The sequence below is a fragment of the Bos javanicus genome, chromosome 15 (genome assembly GCF_032452875.1).
Source record: "Bos javanicus breed banteng chromosome 15, ARS-OSU_banteng_1.0, whole genome shotgun sequence".
Lineage (NCBI taxonomy): Eukaryota > Metazoa > Chordata > Mammalia > Artiodactyla > Bovidae > Bos > Bos javanicus.
This window is the reverse complement of record NC_083882.1, coordinates 9,666,088-9,685,479: the sequence shown is the minus strand read 5'-3', so window position 1 is coordinate 9,685,479 and position 19,392 is coordinate 9,666,088. Positions and strand designations below refer to the sequence as shown.

Genomic DNA, 19,392 nt, shown 5'->3' with positions numbered 1-19,392 from the left:
AGCGCAATTTGCTCTTCCCAGGCGAGCGCCAATGCTGCGACTTATCGCCTCCCCGCCACTCGGTTATCTGGATGTAAAACCGGCGCACCTTCTCAGGCAGATGTTGACCGTCCAGACCCCCAAGAAGTTTTAGTTAGCAAAGAAGCCTGCTTACAATTTTATAGATAATGTCTCTCTGGGGCTGCGATTGCCCCCTTCCGGCTCTGGCTGCCTGTCACCGGAGGGGGAAGGTCTGCAGCCGGCTATCTCTGTTCAGTCCTTTGTTCCGTGCGCGGGCCTGGCGGTCTTAGGTTAGGGCTGGCTTTTCGCGTGGTAGGTATCCCACAGTCTGGTTTGCTAGCCCAAATTATTTCGCTCAGATAGCGCTCAGGGTATTCAGGCCAGATTCTTACTCTCAGCGATGCAGCCCACGCCGCGCCTCCCTGCCCAGCCCCGGTTTGCTAATGGCGGATGCAGGCGTCTGCGCTGCTTCTCTGCTGGGGGAGTTACCGTAGGGCTCGCAATCTGCGAGTTTTAAATTGTTTATTTATTTTTTCTCCCTGTTATGTTGCCCTCTGTGCTTCCAAAGCTCAGCACAGATTCGGCAGTGAGAAGGTTTCCTGATGTTTGGAAACTTCTCTCTTTTTAAGATTCCCTTCCCGGGACGGAACTCCGTCCCTCCCTCTTTTGTCTCTTTTTTTTGTTTTTAATATTTTTTCCTACCTCCTTTCGAAGAGTTGGGTTGCTTTTCTGGGTGCCTGATGTCCTCTGCCGGCATTCAGAAGTTGTTTTGTGGAATTTACTCGACGTTTAAATGCTCTTTTGATGAATTTGTGGGGGAGAAAGTGTTCTCCCTGTCCTACTCCTCCGCCATCTTGGCTCCTCCTCCTCGTCGCTCTTTTTTAAACTCACTGTTTCTTTGTAAGTTCCCGGTCAATAACATAAAAAGCTACACTTACAACTTTTGACCTATGGCAAGTAAAATTTCACCTAGGAGCTACCTAATATTTTATAACAAATTGTACATTGTATGGAGGGCTTCCCAGGTGGCTCAGTGGTAAAGAATATTCCTGCCAATGCAGGAGACACAGTAGACGCAGGGTTGATCCTGGGGTCAAGGAGATCCCCTTGAATAGGAAATGGCAACCCGCTCCAGCATTGTTGCTTCAAGATTTCCATGGACAGAGGAGCATGGTGTGGTTGCAGAGTCTAATACAACTGAGCGACTGAGCATGCATGCACATTACATGGGATATGTTTCCAAGTTTTTGTTTGCTTGTTTCTTTGGTTTCCTTTTTTTTTTTTTTATCTTTTATCAGCCCTATTTTACTTGTCTTTTGAGAATTTAAATATTTCAGAGGAAAGGATTTAATATGGAAATGAAGAACAAAGTTGTATATGATTCCTGTGGGGATTGGTATTACCTGTTTCAAACGTTGCCTTGGAATTATCTACAATTCCCATTTTAACCATGTGCCTATAACAAAGCATTGTTTAAATGCAGTTTAGCCCCGTGGTATCAACTGCCAGATGACGATAATGATTCAAAGTGCAATTTTCTGAGAAGATACAGGTTCAATTTTAAGTAAATCATTAAAAACTTAATTTAACCAAGATTAAGTGAGCACAATGATGCTTATTTTAAATGTCTTCAAAAGATTCTTGTTTTCATATTTAAATACATTAGAAAAAAATTAAATACCAAGATAAATAATGGCTCCATCTATCTTGCTAGAGACAGTGACTCTAAAATTGTATTCATACCATATAGTTACATAAAGGAAACCTTTAGGACTCTAAACCCTTTGGGCTTCCACAGTATCTACACTGTGCTACCTATCTAGCCATCACAACTCCGTCAGAGCTTTCCTTTATTTCATCAGAAATCAAATTAACTCTTCTTAAACATTTGCCACCTCCCACCGTTTGGTGGGAAGAATATATACACCTAAAATTATGCTTTTAAAACTCTTTTACACAGAATTTAGTTCACCTACCTTCCCATGTGGAACCCTGAACAAGAGCTCTCACTGTTTGTTTTCCAGGATGGGCTGCAGTAACTCAGGTCTCCTTTTCCATCATTACATTTAGCCTTTCACTGAGGTCCTGTTATTGCAAGAAATCAGATTTTAAGTCACAAGTAATTCCATTCATTTTTACAAGAACTTCTAAAATATATGCGAATGTGTTCTCTTAAACTTTCCAGCAACTGTGAATTTAAAATACATTTGCTCGTCAGTAGAAAATGGAAAATGAAACTTGCAAATAAATGTAGCTCTCTGTACCAGGAATCAAAAGACAGGAGTGCTGATTCCCAAGGCTGACATTAAATTATAGAGATATTATGCAAGTGCCATCACTTTTTCATGTTTGTTTTCCAGTTTGTACAGAGTGTCATTTGTCCCTGTGCACTTTGTATGGCAGAATTAGATATTATTGGAAAGTAGAACTGAGTGTATGTTAGAAATAGTTTATATTTATTATGATGTTTTTATTACATTTCAAACTAATTTCTCAAACCTATGAGTACTTTGCAGTCTGGCCCTATGTAACTCACTGATTTGATTCCCTACCTCTCCCTCCCTACAACCATTCTAACCATATCGCTGTTGCCTCATACTCCAAATACATTTTCAAATTAAGACTTGCATGGCCTCAATTAAGCCATTTAATAATGTCTTTTATCCCTTCCTAGCTAATTTGAAATGAGGCATTTTATGCCAAGGAATGTGTGAGCAAAATTTTTTTGAAAGATACACACTACAAATAGGACTTGTGAATGAAAAATTATTTTCATTAGCTGGGCTCCTAAATGAGGTGGAGTAGTAGATGATATGAGAAGATGTGCACTTTGAGTGAAACTTAAAAATCTCAAATGTTAGACTAAACAATTAGTACAGTTCAGTAGCTCAGTTGTGTCTGAGCAACATACATAAAATTATGTATATGTATATGTATATGTATATGTATATATCGGAGAAGGCAATGGCACCCCACTCCAGTACTCTTGCCTGGAAAATCCCATGGATGGAGAAGCCTGGTGGGCTGCAGTCCATGGGGTCGCTAAGAGACAGACACAACTGAGCCACTTCACTTTCACTTTTTACTTTCGTGCATTAGAGAAGGAAATGGCAACCCACTCCAGTGTTCTTGCCTGGAGAATCCCAGGGACGGGGAGCCTGGTGGGCTGCCGTCTATGGGGTCGCACAGAGTCAGACACGACTGAAGTCACTTAGCAGCAGCAGCATATGTCTGTGTGTGTGTGTGTGTGTGTGTGTATATATACATATGTATATGTATATATATATATATAAAACAATTTATTTATCCATTCATTTATCATTGGATATCTAGGTTGTTTCAGTGTCTTTCCTATTGTAAAATGATGCTGCAATGAACATGGGGGTGCAGTAGCTTGTTTTTTGTTGTTATTATTGGTTTTTAATATTTTATTGAAGTATAGCTGATTTACAATATTGTGTTAATTTCTGCTATACAGCAGAATGATTCACTTACACATACATACATTTTTTTCACATTCTTTTCCATTATGTTTTTTTTTTAATTTTATTTTATTTTTAAACTTTACAAATTGTATTAGTTTTGCCAAATATCAAAATGAATCCGCCACAGGTATACATGTGTTCCCCATCCTGAACCCTCCTCCCTCCTCCCTCCCCATACCATCCCTCTGGGTCGTTAAATTAATGTTTTGTTTCCCTTGTCTATGTCTCTGAAGTGGATTATGTAGTAGTTCTATTTTCAATGTTTTTATGATCCTCCTACTCTTTTCCATAATGGCTATGCAAACTTACAGTCCTATGAACAGTGTACAAGATTTCCTTTGGCCACATCCATGCCAGCATTTGTTATTTGTCTTTAATGATGGATATTTTAATAGGTATGGAGTGATATTTCACTGTGGTTTCAATTTGCATTTCCCTAATGACTAGTGTTTGCTTGGTATCTCTAATTCTCTTGAAGAGATGTCTAGTCTTACCCATTCTGTTGTTTTCCTCTATTTCTTTGCATTGATCACTGAGAAAGGCTTTCTTATCTCTTCTTGCTATTCTTTGGAACACTGCATTCAGATGCTTATATCTTTCCTTTTCTCCTTTGCTTTTCACTTCTCTTCTTTTCACAGCTATTTGTAAGGCCTCCCCAGACAGCCATTTTGCTTTTTTGCATTTCTTTTCCATGGGGATGGTCTTGATCCCGGTCTCCTGCACAATGTCACGAACCTCATTTCATAGTTCATCAGGCACTCTATCTATCAGATCTAGGCCCTTAAATCTATTTCTCACTTCCATTGTATAAGATATTAAGAAGAGGTAGCAAGAATAAACAGAAGAACTGTACAAAAAAGATCTTCACGACCCAGATAATCATGATGGTGTGATCACTCATCTAGTGCCAGACACCCTGGGATGTGAAGTCCAGTGGGCCTTAGAAAGCATCACTACAAACAAAGCAAGTGGAGGTGATGGAATTCCAGGTGAGCTATTTCAAAACCTAAAAGATGAGGCTGTGAAAGTGCTGCACTCAATATGCCGGCAAATTTGGAAAACTCAGCAGTGGCCACAGGACTGGAAAAGGTCAGTTTTCATTCCAACCCCAAAGAAAGACAATGCCAAAGAATGCTCAGACTACCACACAATTGCACTCATTTCACATGCTAGTAAAGTAATGCTCAAAATTCTCCAAGCCAGGCTTCAGCAATACGTGAACCATGAACTTCCTGATATTCAAGCTGGTTTAGAAAAGGAAGAGGAAACAGAAATCAAATTGCCAACATCTGCTGGATCATGGGGAAAAAAAGATAGTTCCAAAAAACATCTATTTCTGCTTTATTGAGTATGCCAAATCCTTTGACTGTGTGGATCACAATAAACTGTGGAAAGTTCTGAAAGAGATGGGAATACCAGACCACCTGATCTGCCTCTTGAGAAATCTGTATGCAGGTCAGGAAGCAACAGTTAGAACTGGACATGGAACAACAGACTGGTTCCAAATAGGAAAAGGAGTATGTCAAGGCTGTATATTGTCACCCTGCTTATTTAACTTATATGCAGAGTACATCTGCATATAAGATGAGAAACGCTAAACTGGAAGAAACACAAGCTGGAATCAAGATTGCTGGGAGAAATATCAATAAACTCAGATATGCAGATGACACCACCCTTATGGCAGAAAGTGAAGAGGAACTGAAAAGCGTCGATGCAAGTGAAAGTGGAGAGTGAAAAGTTGGCTTAAAGCTCAACATTCAGAAAAGAAAGATCATGGCATCCGGTCCCATCACTTCATGGGAAATAGATGGGGAAACAGTGGAAACAGTGTCAGACTTTATTTTTTGGGCTCCAAAATCACTGCAGATGGTGACTGCAGCCATGAAATTAAAAGATGCTTACTCCTTGGAAGGAAAATTATGACCAACCTAGATAGCATATTAAAAAGCAGAGACATTACTTTGCCAACAATGGTTCGTCTAGTCAAGGCTATGGTTTTTCCTGTGGTCATGTATGGATGTGAGAGTTGGGCTGTGAAGAAGGCTGAGCGCCAAAGAATTGATGTGTTTGAACTGTGGTGTTGGAGAAGACTCTTGAGAGTCCCTTGGACTGCAAGGAGATCCAACCAGTCCATTCTGAAGGAGATCAGCCCAGGGATTTCTTTGGAAGGACTGATGCTAAAGCTGAAACTCCAGTACTTTGGCCACCTCATGTGAAGAGTTGACTCATTGGAAAAGACTCTGATGCTTGAAGGGATTGGGGGCAGGAGGAGAAGGGGACGACAGAGGATGAGATGGCTGGATGGCATCACTGACTCGATGGATGTGAGTCTGAGTGAACTCCGGGAGTTGGTGATGGACAGGGAGGCCTGGTGTGCTGTGATTCATGGGGTTGAAAGAGTCAGACACAACTGAGCGACTGAACTGAATTGAATTGAATTGAATGACAAGTTATCCTGTCCTTCTTCTTGTGTAGATGTTCAGTTCAGTTCATTCACTCAGTTGTGTCCGACTCTTAGTGACCCCATGAACCATGGTATATCAGGACTCCCTGTCCATCAACAACTCCCGGAGTTTACCCAAACTCATGTCCATTGTGTCGGTGATGCCATCCAGCCGTCTCATCCTATGTCGTCCCCTTCTCTAACTGCTCTCAATCTTTCCCAGCATCAGGGTCTTAGCAAATGAGTCAGCTCTTCACATCATGTGGCCAAAGTATTGGAGTTTCAGCTTCAAAATCAGTCCTTCCAATGAACACCCAGGACTGATCTCCTTTAGGATGGACTGGATGGATCTCCTTGCAGTCCAAGGGACTCTCAAGAGTCTTCTCCAACACCACAGTTCAAAAGCATCAACTCTTCAGCATTCAGCTTTCTTTAAGTCCGACTCTCACATCCACACATAACCACTGGAAAAACCATAGCCTTGACTAGACGGACCTTTGTTGGCAAAGTAATGTCTCTGCTTTCCAATATGCTATCTAGGTTGGTCATAACTTTCCTTCCAAGGAGTAAGGGTCTTTTAATTTCAGGGCTGCAGTCACCATCTGCAGTGATTTTGGAGCCCCCCAAAAATAAAGTCTGACACTGTTTCCACTGTTTCCCAGTCTATTTGCCATGAAGTGATGGAACCAGATGCCGTGATCTTAGTTTTCTGAATGTTGACCTTTAAGCCAAATTTTTCACTCTCTTCTTTCACTTTCATCAAGAGGCTCTTTAGTTCTTCTTCACTTTTTGCCATAAGGTGGTTTCATATGCATATCTGAGATTATTGATATTTCTGCCGGTAATCTTGATTCCAGCTTGTGCTTCTTTTAGCCCACAGTTTCTCATGAGGTACTCTGCATATAAGTTAAAAAAGCAGGGTGACAATACACAGCCTTGACGTACTCCTTTTCCTATTTGGAACCAGTCTGTTGTTCCATGTCCAGTTCTAACTGTTGTTTCCTAATCTGCATACAGGTTTCTCAAGAGGAAGGTCAGGTGGTTTGGGATTCCCATCTCTCTCAGAATTTTCCAGTTTATTGTGATCCACACAGTCAAAGTCTTTGGCATAGTCAATAAAGCAGAAATAGATGTTTTTCTGGAACTCTCTTGCTTTTTCCATGATCCAGCAGATTTTGGCAATTTGATCTCTGGTTCCTGTACCTTTTCTAAAAGCAGCTTAAACATCAGGAAGTTCATGGTTCACGTATTGCTGAAGCCTGGCTTGGAGAATTTTGAGCATTACTTTACTAGCATGTGAGATGAGTGCAGTTGTGCAGTAGTGTGAACATTCTTTGGCATTGCCTTTCTTTGGGATTGGAATGAAACTGACCTTTTCCAGTCCTGTGGCCACTGCTGAGTTTTCAAAATTTGTTGGCATATTGGATGTAGTACTTTCACAGCCTCATCTTTTAGGATTTGAAATAGTTCAACTAGAATTCCATCACCTCCAGTAGCTTGTTCATAGCCATGCTTCCTAATGCCCACTTGACTTCACATTCCAGGATGTCTGGCTCTAGGTGAGTGATCACACCATCATGATTATCTGGGTTGTGAAGAACTTTTTTGTATGATTCTTCTGTGTTGTGTATTCACGCCACCTTTTCTTAATATCTTCTGCTTCTGTTAATTTCTTAATCTCTTCTTAATTCTTCTGCTTTGTTTGGTCCATACCATTTCTGTCCTTTATTGAGTTCATCTTGCATGAAATGTTCCCTTGGTATCTCTAATTTCTTGAAGAGATCTCTAGTCTTTCCCATTCTGTTGTTTTCCTCTATTTCTTTGCGTTGATTGCTGAGGAAGGCTTTCTTATCTCTCCTTGCTATTCTTTGGAACTCTGCATTCAGATGTTTGTATCTTGCCTTTTCTCCTTGGCTTTTCACTTCTCTTCTTTTCACAGCTATTCGCAAGTCCTCCTTAGACTGCCATTTTCCTTTATTGCATGTCTTTTTCCTAGGGATGGTCTTGATCCCTGTCTCCTGTACAATGTCAAGAACCTCTGTCCATAGTTCATCAGGCACTCTATCTAGTGCCTGAAGAACTATGATCTAGTCCCTTGAATCTACTGCTCACTTCCACTGTATAATCACAAGGGATTTGATTTAGGTCATACCTGGATGGTCTAGTTGTTTTCCTCATTTTCTTCAGTTTAAGTCTGAATTTGGCAATAAGGAGTAGATGTTAGCCTTTCATATATCTTCTCTGGAAAAATGTTTCCTCAAACCCTGGGCTCATTTCATTTTTTAATTGCATTTTTTGTAATTGATTTATTAATACATGAGTTTTGAATATATTTTGGAATATCCAGACTATATATGAGAGGTTAATAAAACCTCTCATCAAACACATATTTATAATTTTTTCCCATTCTGTAAAGAAAAATGGGAAATATTTTCACTTTGTTGAAGGCTTCCTTTGCTGTACAGAGGTTTTTAGTTTGAAGTAGGCCAACTTGTCTGTTTTTCATTTTGTTGCTTATGTTTTAAGTGTCATATCCAAAAAGTCATTTCCAAGACACATGTAAGCCAAACTTTTCTTAAATTTTCTCTCACATCATATTTTTATGCTCAATATTTTTTCAGGCACACTATACTAATGTGTTATTTAAAATCATGGACTCTATACTCAGACTCTCTATATATAAATCTCAAGTTTATGCTATAGCTGTTTTAATATTAGAAAATTTACTTAACCTTTTTATACCTCACATATATTGTCCTTAAAATGAGAATACTAGATTTATCTTATCGAGCTCTATGTATTGAATCAACTTCCAAAGTAAAGCACTTAGAATTTTTCCTGGAATATAGTAAATATTATATGAGTTAGCTTCTGTTATGTTCCTTTTATATATTTTGGTGCTTCCCTCTGCAATTATTTTTCCCTCTATCTGATGAATATCACTTTTTATTTTTCTTGGTAAAGATTTATTTTGAAAAATTCAGTTTCTCCTTCAGCTTTATTAAGATATAATTGACCTCTTAGATTTTTGTTGAGTAGAAAGAACTTTATTTAATTCATGTCCTTCAAGACAGTCTCACTGTTTAGAATTACAAATTGACCATTATTTCTTTTTTATTGAAATATAATCAACATACAATTTTATGTTAGTTTCAGGTGAACTACATAGTGATTTAACATTTACATGCATTACAAAATGAATACTTCAGTGTCTTTCAACAATCTGTTCCCATACAGAGTTAGTAGTGTTATCAACAGTATTGCTTGTGCTGTATGTCTCAATCGTTTATTTATTGTACAACTGGAAGTGTGTACCTCTCAATCCCGTCTACCTGTCTCACTCACCTACCCCACCTCTGGCAACTGTTTTCTTTTTTTTTTTTTTTAATTGGAGATTAATTACTTTACAATATTATATTGGTTTTGTCACACATCATCTGTATCTATGAGTCGGTATCATTTTTTTTTTTGTTTTGCTTGTTTAGATTCCATATTTAAGTGGGATTATATGGCATTTTTTTTCTCTGACTTCTTTCACTTAGCATGATATCCTCTAAATCCATCTGTGTTGCTGCAAATTACAAGAGTTCTGTTTTAACCAGTTATATACACATATATATATATATATATATATATATATATATATATATCAGAGTTATATATTAAACTATATATAGTTCTGTTTTTGGATTTTTTTTTTTTTTTTTGAGAACATTCTTAACCAAATCCTATGCCATTCAGTTCAAATCCTGGGTGTCACCTCCTCAGAAAGACCTTCTCAGACCACACATAACTTCTCAGTCATACTGTCTAGATTTACCAATATGTGTGTGTGTGTGTATGTTAAGCTACTTCGGTCATGTCTAACTCTGCGACACTGTGGACTGTAGCCTGCCAGACTCCTTTCTTCCTAGGATTCTCCAGGCAAAAATGCTAGAGTAGATTGCCATGCCCTCCTCCAGGGGATCTTCCCAACCCAGGGATTGAACTTGTGTCTCTTACATCTCCAACACTGGCAGGCAGGTTTTTACCACTAGTGCCACCTGGGAATGGCACCTCACTCTAGTACTCTTGCCTGGAAAATCCCATGGATGGAGGAGCCTGGTAGACTGCAGTCTATGGGGTTGCTTAGAGTCGAGCACAACTGAGCAACTTCACTTTCACTTTTCACTTTCATGCATTAGAGAAGGAAATGGCAACCCACTCCAGTGTTCTTGCCTGGAGAATCCCAGGGACGGCAGAGTCTGGTGGGCTGCCGTCTTTGGGGTCGCACAGAGTGAGACACGACTGAAGCAACTTAGCAGCAGCAGCAGCCACCTGAGAAATCTTGTATATATTTGTATATGTACACATACATATAAACATGTATAACATATTTATAAACATATGTATATGTTTAACATATGTATAAACATATGTAGACATATATATGGTCTCATGTTGCTTAAGTCACATCCAATTATTTGCAAACCCTATGGATTGTAGCCCACCAGGCTCCTCTGTTTACGAGACTCTCCAGGTAAGAACACTGAAATGGATTGCCATTTCCTCCTCCAGGGCATCTTCCGAAACCAGGGATGGAACTCATGTCTTTTATGTTCCTGCATTGGCAGGGAGGTTCTTTACCACAAGCACCACCTGGGAAGCCCTGCACACACACACATATACATATATATCACATGTTGTTTATCTATTCATCTATTTATCGGGACTTAGATTGTTTTCATATCTTTACTGTTGTTAACAATGCTTCAGTAATCATAGGGGGCACATGTGTCTCTTCAAATTAGTGTTTTTATTTTCTTCAGATAAACATCCAGAAGTGGAATTTCTGGATGTTATAGTAGTTCTGTTTTTAGTTTTTTGAGAAATTGCCATAATGTTTTCCACAGTGATTATATCAGCTTGCAGTCCCACCAACAGGGCACAAGCATTTCCTTTTTTTCCTTATCATTGCTTGCTATTTGTCGTCTTTTTAATAATAGCCTAACTGACAGATTTGAAGTAATATATCATTGTGGTTTTGATTTAAATTTTCCTGATGATTAGCAATGTTGGATATATTTTCACATGCCTGTTGGTCACCTGTATATATGTTCTTTGGAAAAATGTCTAACTCAAAATGGATTAAAGACTTAAATGTAAAACCTGACATCGTAAATCTCCTAGAAGAAAACATAAGCAATATGATTTTTGACATTGATTTCAGCAATAGTTTTTGACCTGTCTCCTAAATCAAGGACCACAATGCCAAAATAAACAAATGGGACTGCATCAAACTAAAAAACTTTTGCACAGTGAAGGAAACTCAACAAAATGAAAAAATTACCTGCTGAATGGGATAAAATATTTGCAAACAACATATCTATAAAAGTGTTAATATCCAAAATGTAGGGGTCTTCCCTGGTTGGTCAGCAGTAAAGAATCTGCCTGCAGTGCAGGAGACACAGGTTCCACACCTGGTATGGGAAGATCCCCTGCAGAAGGAAATGACAACCCACTCCAGTATTGGTGCCTGGGAAATCTTATGATCAGAGCAGCCTGACAGGTTACAGGTCTTGGGGTCACAAACGAGTCAGACACTACTGAGCAACTAAAGTACCACCACCATCCAAAATATATAAATAACTCATTCAACCCAACACCATAAAAACAAACAAGCAAAACAACTCAATTTTTAAAAAATGGGCAGATGACCCAAGTATACATTTTTCCAATGAAGACATTCAGATTGACGGCTCCTTGTTACTGACACAGTATTCTAATGTTTTTTGGATTCCATTGCTGCTGTGGTTGACTCACCTGTTAGTCTGATTTTCCTACTTTTATTATGAAGGCTTCTTTTAATTGCTGGCTCTTTTTTTGTGTTGAGTGTTCAGCATTTTCACTATGATTTGTCTAGGTTTTAATTCTTTTTGCTTTTTTCCCCTACTCTTATAAACTTTAAAACTGATAAATTTCATCAGTTCTGGAAATTTTTAGCAAGTATCTGTTTATTCCCATATTGCTTCATCCTATTATTTCTCTCTTTCTGGAAATTTATTTAGGTATATAAAATATTCTTACAATATACTTCATTCTCTTTACCTTCTTATCTTATTTTTCCATTAATTTGCCTTTCCTGGCTACATTCTAAATAATTTCTTCATCTCTATTTCTTTTTTTTCTTCTCATAATGCCAATGCCTATATATTTAAAAACAGATCAAATACATTTAATTGATGATTTGTGTCAGAAAAGTCAAATGTCATTTCTTTGCAGGTCAGATTCTGATCTTTATTGCTTCATTTGATTCTCATTTATTGTGATTTGTTTGCCTGTACATGTTGTAAATATCGATTATTAATTTTTCACCAAGAATTTTTTTTTTCCTTTCCATTCAATCTCATGGTTTAAGACTGATTTTTTTCCTTTACTATTCCTAGATAGAGTATCCCTCTGGAGTGATATTTCTCATTCACCTTCACTGTAATCTTGAGGGCTTCTCTGGTGGCTCAGACAGTAAAGAATCTGCCTGCAATGCAGAAGACCTGGCTTTGATCACTGCATTGGGAAGATCCCCTGGAGAAGGGAATGACTACACACTTCAGTACTCTTTGCCTAGAGAATTCCATGGACAAAATCCTAGATACAAGGAGTTTCCTATTTGAAGACCCATCTTATGTGGGCCCTAAGCTTTGAGTTTGGTCCCATTCTCCCAGAGAAGCTGTGAACCTCAACCTAATATTCAGTGAAATTTGATGAATAGTCTCACAGTGAAAGTTAGCTTCATTTTTCAACTTGCTATTTTTAGTTAGTTTTGATCTTTAATAAGTTATTCCTTTTAAACTAGCTCATTTGAAGCACTTAAAATATTTTATAATCTATTTTACATTATTTTTTAAAGGTTGTGGCTCAGATGGTAAAGATTTGCCTGCAATGTGGGAGACGTGGGTTCGATCCCTGGGTTAGTAAGATTCCCCTGGAGAAGAGAAAGGCTACCCACTCCAGTATTCTTGCCTGGAGAACTCCATGGACAGAGGAGCCTGGCTGGTTGCAGTCCATGGGGTTGCAGAGTCGGACACGACTGAGCAACTAACACCTCACTACTTCCAAAATTACTGAAGGGAAATCTTCTGTTTTGATCCTAACTTAAGACTTGTCAGAATTTTCATGGAAGCTGGGGTCAGACTCAATTAACCACAGTTCCATCTCCATCCTTTCCTTACACCAATCACCAGGCAACAGGAATTACAAAGTATTTCTGACACCAAATTCCTAGTGTGATTGCCATTTATTTTTTTTTCTTGTCCCTGTCTCCATTAAGTATACTATGTCGTATTAATTACTGTTGAGTCATATCTTTCTCTACCCTTGTGTTTTAAATAAAAATAAAATTAAAAGTTGGCTTGAAGTCTCAGAAGACTAGTGCTGACCCTTCTTAAAACTTTGCTGTACACTTTTCCACAAGCAGATCAACAGATCTCTAGAATCTGTTGGGATCAAACGAAATTCTTAAATGAGAAAAATAGACCAGAATTGTGATTAGCTACATACTACAGAAAACCATTAAAATATAATACCACCAATATATGTAAACACTATGAGCTCAGTCTTCCATCTACAACCCCTACCACTTTGTCCAGGATACAAAATGTAATTTATAATTCTTGTGATTCACAATGTCATAATTCACTCTGATTATTTTTGAAGTGAGAATTCTGTGTATCCATCTCCTGACTTTGCTGCTTGGTCCTCAAGAGATACATGATAGCAAACATAACAAGACCAACACACATTCTTTTTATTTTTTTCTTGGTAGGTCTTCTGCTGCATTTTATTCTCTATTGTTTCATGCAGGTGCCCTGGGCTAGAAAAATTCAAGGACATCTAGAATACAACTTCCCATAAAGTTTTGTTTTGTTTTTCATGATTCTTTTCTATGAGTCCCTGGCCTTACTCAACTGTTAAAGGTTATCTTCCAGCTAAAGTGCCACTAGCTTCAGCCTTAGCAAGAATCATTGTTGAGGTGGAGAATAAGTTACACAGAAAAAAAAGAGAGTTGATCATCTTACTCTTTTCACTAAAATTTACACCCAGCCTGTCAAATGCTAGTTGGAACAGAACCTTACTCAATTTCTGTTGTTCTAACTTGCTAAGTAACTAAAAACTTTTATTGTCCCTTTAGATGAAAATAAATTGTAGCTCTTTAGAAGCTGATGGTTAAGTAAACACACCTCTAGTTTACTCACTGCCACTATGTAAGTTGTATACTTAGAAAGGTTCATTTTGTGTTATCTGTTTGTAGAGGTTGTAGATGTTGATCTAATCAGATAATTCAAAGAAACATATGCAAATCAATGACATATGAGTGAACCAAGAGTGAGAGCATTCAAAAAAAAAAAGGATAAAACACAAAACAAAACAAAAGCCAATAGTCTTGGACAAACAATAAAATGAGTGACCTAGGACATACTATAAAATAGGTGTGTGTGAGATAACTGTATAAAATGAAACCTCAAGGATGATATCATTAGACAACTTCACATATCCTATACCACTCTAAAGAAATTTAAAAATTATATATAATGCATTACAGAGAAGACTTCTTTGAAAAGGACTTATATAATGTTCAGATAAAATAAATAATTTTTTCACCAGAATATTGAAAAACAGAAAAAAAAAAATCTCATTCCTATATAATAAGATAGGCCAAAGGATATAGGGCTAAATAGTTAAATGACAAAATTTAATGTGTGTGTGTAAGATTTTAAATGATATTTTTACTAACTTAATACCATCCCAATTGTGTTAGATAAGAGGGTTTCTTGAGACTTTTGTAGAAATAACTGGGGAATTCTGTAAAAGATGATGTAGCTTGAGAGTCAACCGCAGTTCTGACTTTTACTACTTGTATGATCTTGGGCAAGTTATCTTGATCAATAGGTACTGTCAAGTTAATTAATAGAGGCTGTGTAGGTCAAGTCCATGATATGATACCTCATACATAGGGTTTCATACATGGTAGCTGTTGTCAGTATTATGGAAATTTAGGGAATAATAATTTTTCTACTTGTATAAGCTTGTGCCAAATTATTTACTCAGTAGAGGTTCCAGTTTATTCAATAATTATTATTCAAAACTGTAACTGAGTATCTACTAAAACCAACCAGATTCTCTTCTAGATGCTGGGTTTACAAAGATGAATGAGGAAAAAAAGTCTTGCTTTCATTGATATCACTTTCCGGTAGGAGAAAAAGATAATTAAAAAGTAAATAAATAAATACAATAACTTTAAGCATTAATGATTGGTAAGAAGGAAAATAAAGTAGGGGCGATGTAAAGAAAGCCAGTGACAGGGCTGACAGGAAGCAAGGGGTGGCTATTTTAAGGGGATCAAGAAAGACCTGAGAACCAGAGTCTTCACTGACTTAAAGCTCTACAGTCTGGAAAGAACTGATGGTGGAGGTGTCCAGGCAAAAGAAACTATGAGGACAAGGCATAAATGAGGAGCAGCAAGGAAGTCAGCCTGGTAGGAATCTAGGATGCCGAAAGGTGAAATCAGAAAGTTAGGCAGAGGCCAACTTGGATTTGACCTTGAATGCTATATGAGGAATTTGGATTTTATTTTAAGAATAAACCACTGAAACAGGGGAATTATGTAGCTTGATTTATGTTTGAAAATATAATTCTGACTGCTGTGTGAATAACCAGTCAGCAGTCAAACTGAAGGAAACCTTTGCTGTAAAGGAGAGAGATTGGTAGACATTGATAGAAATCTCTCTCTCAATATCTTCCTCTGTTTATGCACACTCACATACACAGGCCATTAACTAGGCAATTTCCTATATGTGTCTGTAAGAAGAAAAGCTAGCTTGCCTTCACGTGGCAGCATACTGTCACTTGATTTATTTTTATATAACATATGTTTAGCAATCCTATTTCAGACTCCAATTAAAGTGTGATGTTTTTAAATACTTGCCTATGCATTTAACTGCACAATGCATGTATGATTTATGATTTATGACCTAATACTAACACAATGATCTACTTATTTTTACTTCACCTGCAAATATTTGCATTAAATTAGGGAAAGATGCAAAAGAACATGTCATTTCATACATTTTATTTTAACATCACAAGTGAAAATAGGTATGTATAATAAACATTGAAATAACCTATTTAAAAAAGTTTCTTTTAAAGAAAATATCCAAATACTCATATGTAACTTATTATTTATGACTCTTCAATCTTGATAAATAACAATTTAATGTACAACTGTCAGTTTCCATTAAGGTATTTCTAAAATATATATCCTAATATGCTTTAGTAACATTTATTAACTAATTATAATTTAACTTGTCATGTAGTAGGCCCTTAATGTATGTCTGCTTATTTATGTTATTTTATTACCTTGATACAAGTATTTTATTAAAGACATGGTATAAATGTGTTTTCCAGAGAAGCATATACAAACTTATTTCAGATTATTTCATTTATTTTTTATTTTATTTCAGAGACAGAGTGAGAAGAAAGCAAGCAAGCAAAAAGAGACTGTCAGTTAGGCATCTTAAAAAAGAACAGCTTTTGAAGAACTATTATTTTTTTTGCATTTAAGCCCTAAAGACCAAGCACTGATGTTTGAAAATTAATACACACACATAGCCACACACACAAACACAGGATATTTTTCTCTTTGAAGAAATTCTAACATAAAATATATTATTTTAGTTATAAAATTCACTATTCTTATTTGAGAACTTAAAAATGTGCCTGGAACATAAGGATTTTTCTATAATGCCATGTTGAAAATGAAAACTGAACCTAAGTGTCATCTATCAGAACTGCCTTCCATGAACCCTTACAACAATAACCTCTATCCTCTGCCCTCTTACTGTCCCTTCACTCTGTTGATTTTCTCAGTGTCAATCACTGTCTGATACTGATTTATTCATCCGTGTGTTCATTTCTGTCCTGTGCAAAAGTAAGACATGTGTCTAAGCTCAATATCTTCTTGAATTTGTGTTGTATACTTCTGCACTATTCCCAGCTCCTGCTGTCCTTACCAATGTATTTCTCTTTTGATGGCTCTGCATCTATGCTACACTCGCATTGCCCTGCTTATTGGCCTCATTTTGTTGTTCAGTTGCTAAGTCATGTTCAATGCTTTGCAACTCCAATGACTGCAGTACACAGGCTTCTCTGTCCATGGGATTCTCCAGGCAAGAATACTGGAGTGTGTTGTGATTTCCTTCTCCAGGGAATCTTCCTGATCCAGGGATCAAACCTGCATTAGCTGGTAGATTCTTCAGCACTGAGGCACCAGGGAAGCCCTTACTTGCCTCATAGCCCATGGTTAACTTCTGTGTATGTGTGGGGGTGGTGTGTGACCATGTATGCATGCATGTGTATTTTCCCTTTGATGTTTGCAGTGTACAGCATATAAATGCTCTGAAAATATTTGCATTTTGATGAGGAATAAGACATCAGAGTGAAAGTTGCTCAGTCGTGTCTGACTCTTTCAACCCCATGGACTATACAGTCCACGGAATTCTTCAGGCCAGAATACAGGAGTGGGTTATCTTTTACTTCTCCAGAGGATCTTCCCAACCCAGGGATCGAACCCAGGTCTTCTGCATTGCAGGCAGATTCTTTACCAGCTCAGCCACAAGGGAAGCCCTAAGACATCAGAAGAGGTTGTAGATAGAGAAGGAAAATACCCATTTGCAAGATGTGGACTAAGCTCATCAAAATAAGTTAAGCAAAACTGTATTAATATCTCAGAACTCTCACAATTTGATAAATACCTATTTTGTCATGGATTAATAATTCACTAATTTAAATATGCAGTTTCATAAATCATAATTGTTATTCCAACAACTTTAAGTCTCTATTATGTGTGAAGTGCTGACTTTCTTCTTTGCTTTCTGGTGAAAAGCAGTGTATAAATAACGAAAATATTTTAAACTGTAAAAATTAGTGATAAGGTCATTTTGTGCTTCAAACTGTATTTATTCCTGATATTTACTTGAAAAAAAATGATGAAAAGTATCTTTTTGAAGAGGGTGTCTATGAAACAAGTCTTATAACTCATTAACTTTTTTCTCCATTAGTGATCCCTCACCTTGTGATTAAAGTAGATTTTGAAGGCTTAGATTTTAAAATGTAAATAAGATGAAACTAACATTTCAGTAGAAGACTCACTAATGAGATTTCCCTTTTTGGGTCTGTCTATATTGAATTGACCTAACTAGAGGAAAAATGCTTTTCTATATTTTTAGGTTGTTTCCTGAATGAAAGAGATGACCTGAAATTCTAAGTCTATTGGGAAGAACCAGTTGCAAAGAAGCAGTTGTTATTTAAAATCAACACACTGCACAATTATTTATCAATTTAGTTGCTTTTACCCAAGGACACTGATAACTGACACCTGAAAACTCAGACATTGCTTGTCTATTACAAGAGTTTCTAGTGCACATTTTCAAGTTTTTGAGTATTAAGTTTTATGCTGGAATTTTGTAGTTTCATCTTTATTGTGTGTTTCAGGACAGATAAAGGAAATATTAATGTGCTATACTAGTTATTGTTATAAAAATGGCATTGGACAGAAAGTGTTAAATATTCATGAAAATCCCTATTTCCCTTCGGTTCTGGCTAGCAAAGGATGCTGAGAAAATAACTCACAAAAAGAGGGAACTATAGTACAGTACAGATAATCACAGGAGTTATAAACAAAGGCAGTTGACATTAATAATTAAATGAAAAAAATTCCCTGTGGAGGTTTAGATGAGCTACAGACACAATATGTAAAATCACTTGCTTAACTGATCATGAGTTATGTTCTAGAGTAGAGGAGTATATATTAATGTAACTGGTTCTTCTACCCTATTTTTCTACTCCAGTAATTTGTCTAACATAATAAATATAGCTATTATACATTCCCTGTGAGAAAAAATCATCCCCATTAGAACTTGATGTTTTTATTATCTGTGAGGGAGTATTCAATATAAATAAATGTGATAGGGAAGGTTTATCACTTTTCCAAAGTTTTTGTGTTGTGCATTCATTTTAATGGAAATTTTATTATTATTGTCAATATACAAGTATATATTAATCTGACCTTGGCACTGAAAGTTATTTATCACTCTATTATGAGTTTTTTGGTTTCTATTTGTTGGTCTTTTTGTATGTTTACTTTCTTTTCTGTTTTTGAAAAGTATTATCTGTCTCAACAGGGCATTTTTTAATGAAGAAACATCAGAGCCGCTAAACACACCGGGACACAGGGAATCCTAGTCACCAAGGATGGCTTCCTCTTGGAAACTTATTCTGTTTCTGTCAGTCACTGGGTGTCTTTCAGGTAAAAAAGCCTGCCTTATGTATCAAATAAAAATATAAAAGTCTTCATTAAATACAGCCTTGGGTGTTCATTTAAACTTATATCATGATTCACCCTTTACAACAAAAGAAGATAAAGCAACCCTT

The 19,392-nt window shown here is 37.0% G+C and overlaps 1 protein-coding gene across 1 annotated transcript in view; it reads left to right on the top strand.

Moving 5' to 3' along the window:
• The window catches only part of CNTN5 (contactin 5), a 1,653,888-nt gene that overhangs the window by 717,088 nt on the left and 917,408 nt on the right, over window positions 1-19,392 (top strand). The window contains exon 3 of the mRNA XM_061440146.1: window positions 19,143-19,267. Coding sequence (XP_061296130.1) covers window positions 19,213-19,267 — 55 coding nt within the window. The 5' untranslated portion in view covers window positions 19,143-19,212. The remainder of the gene's footprint in view (window positions 1-19,142; window positions 19,268-19,392) is intronic.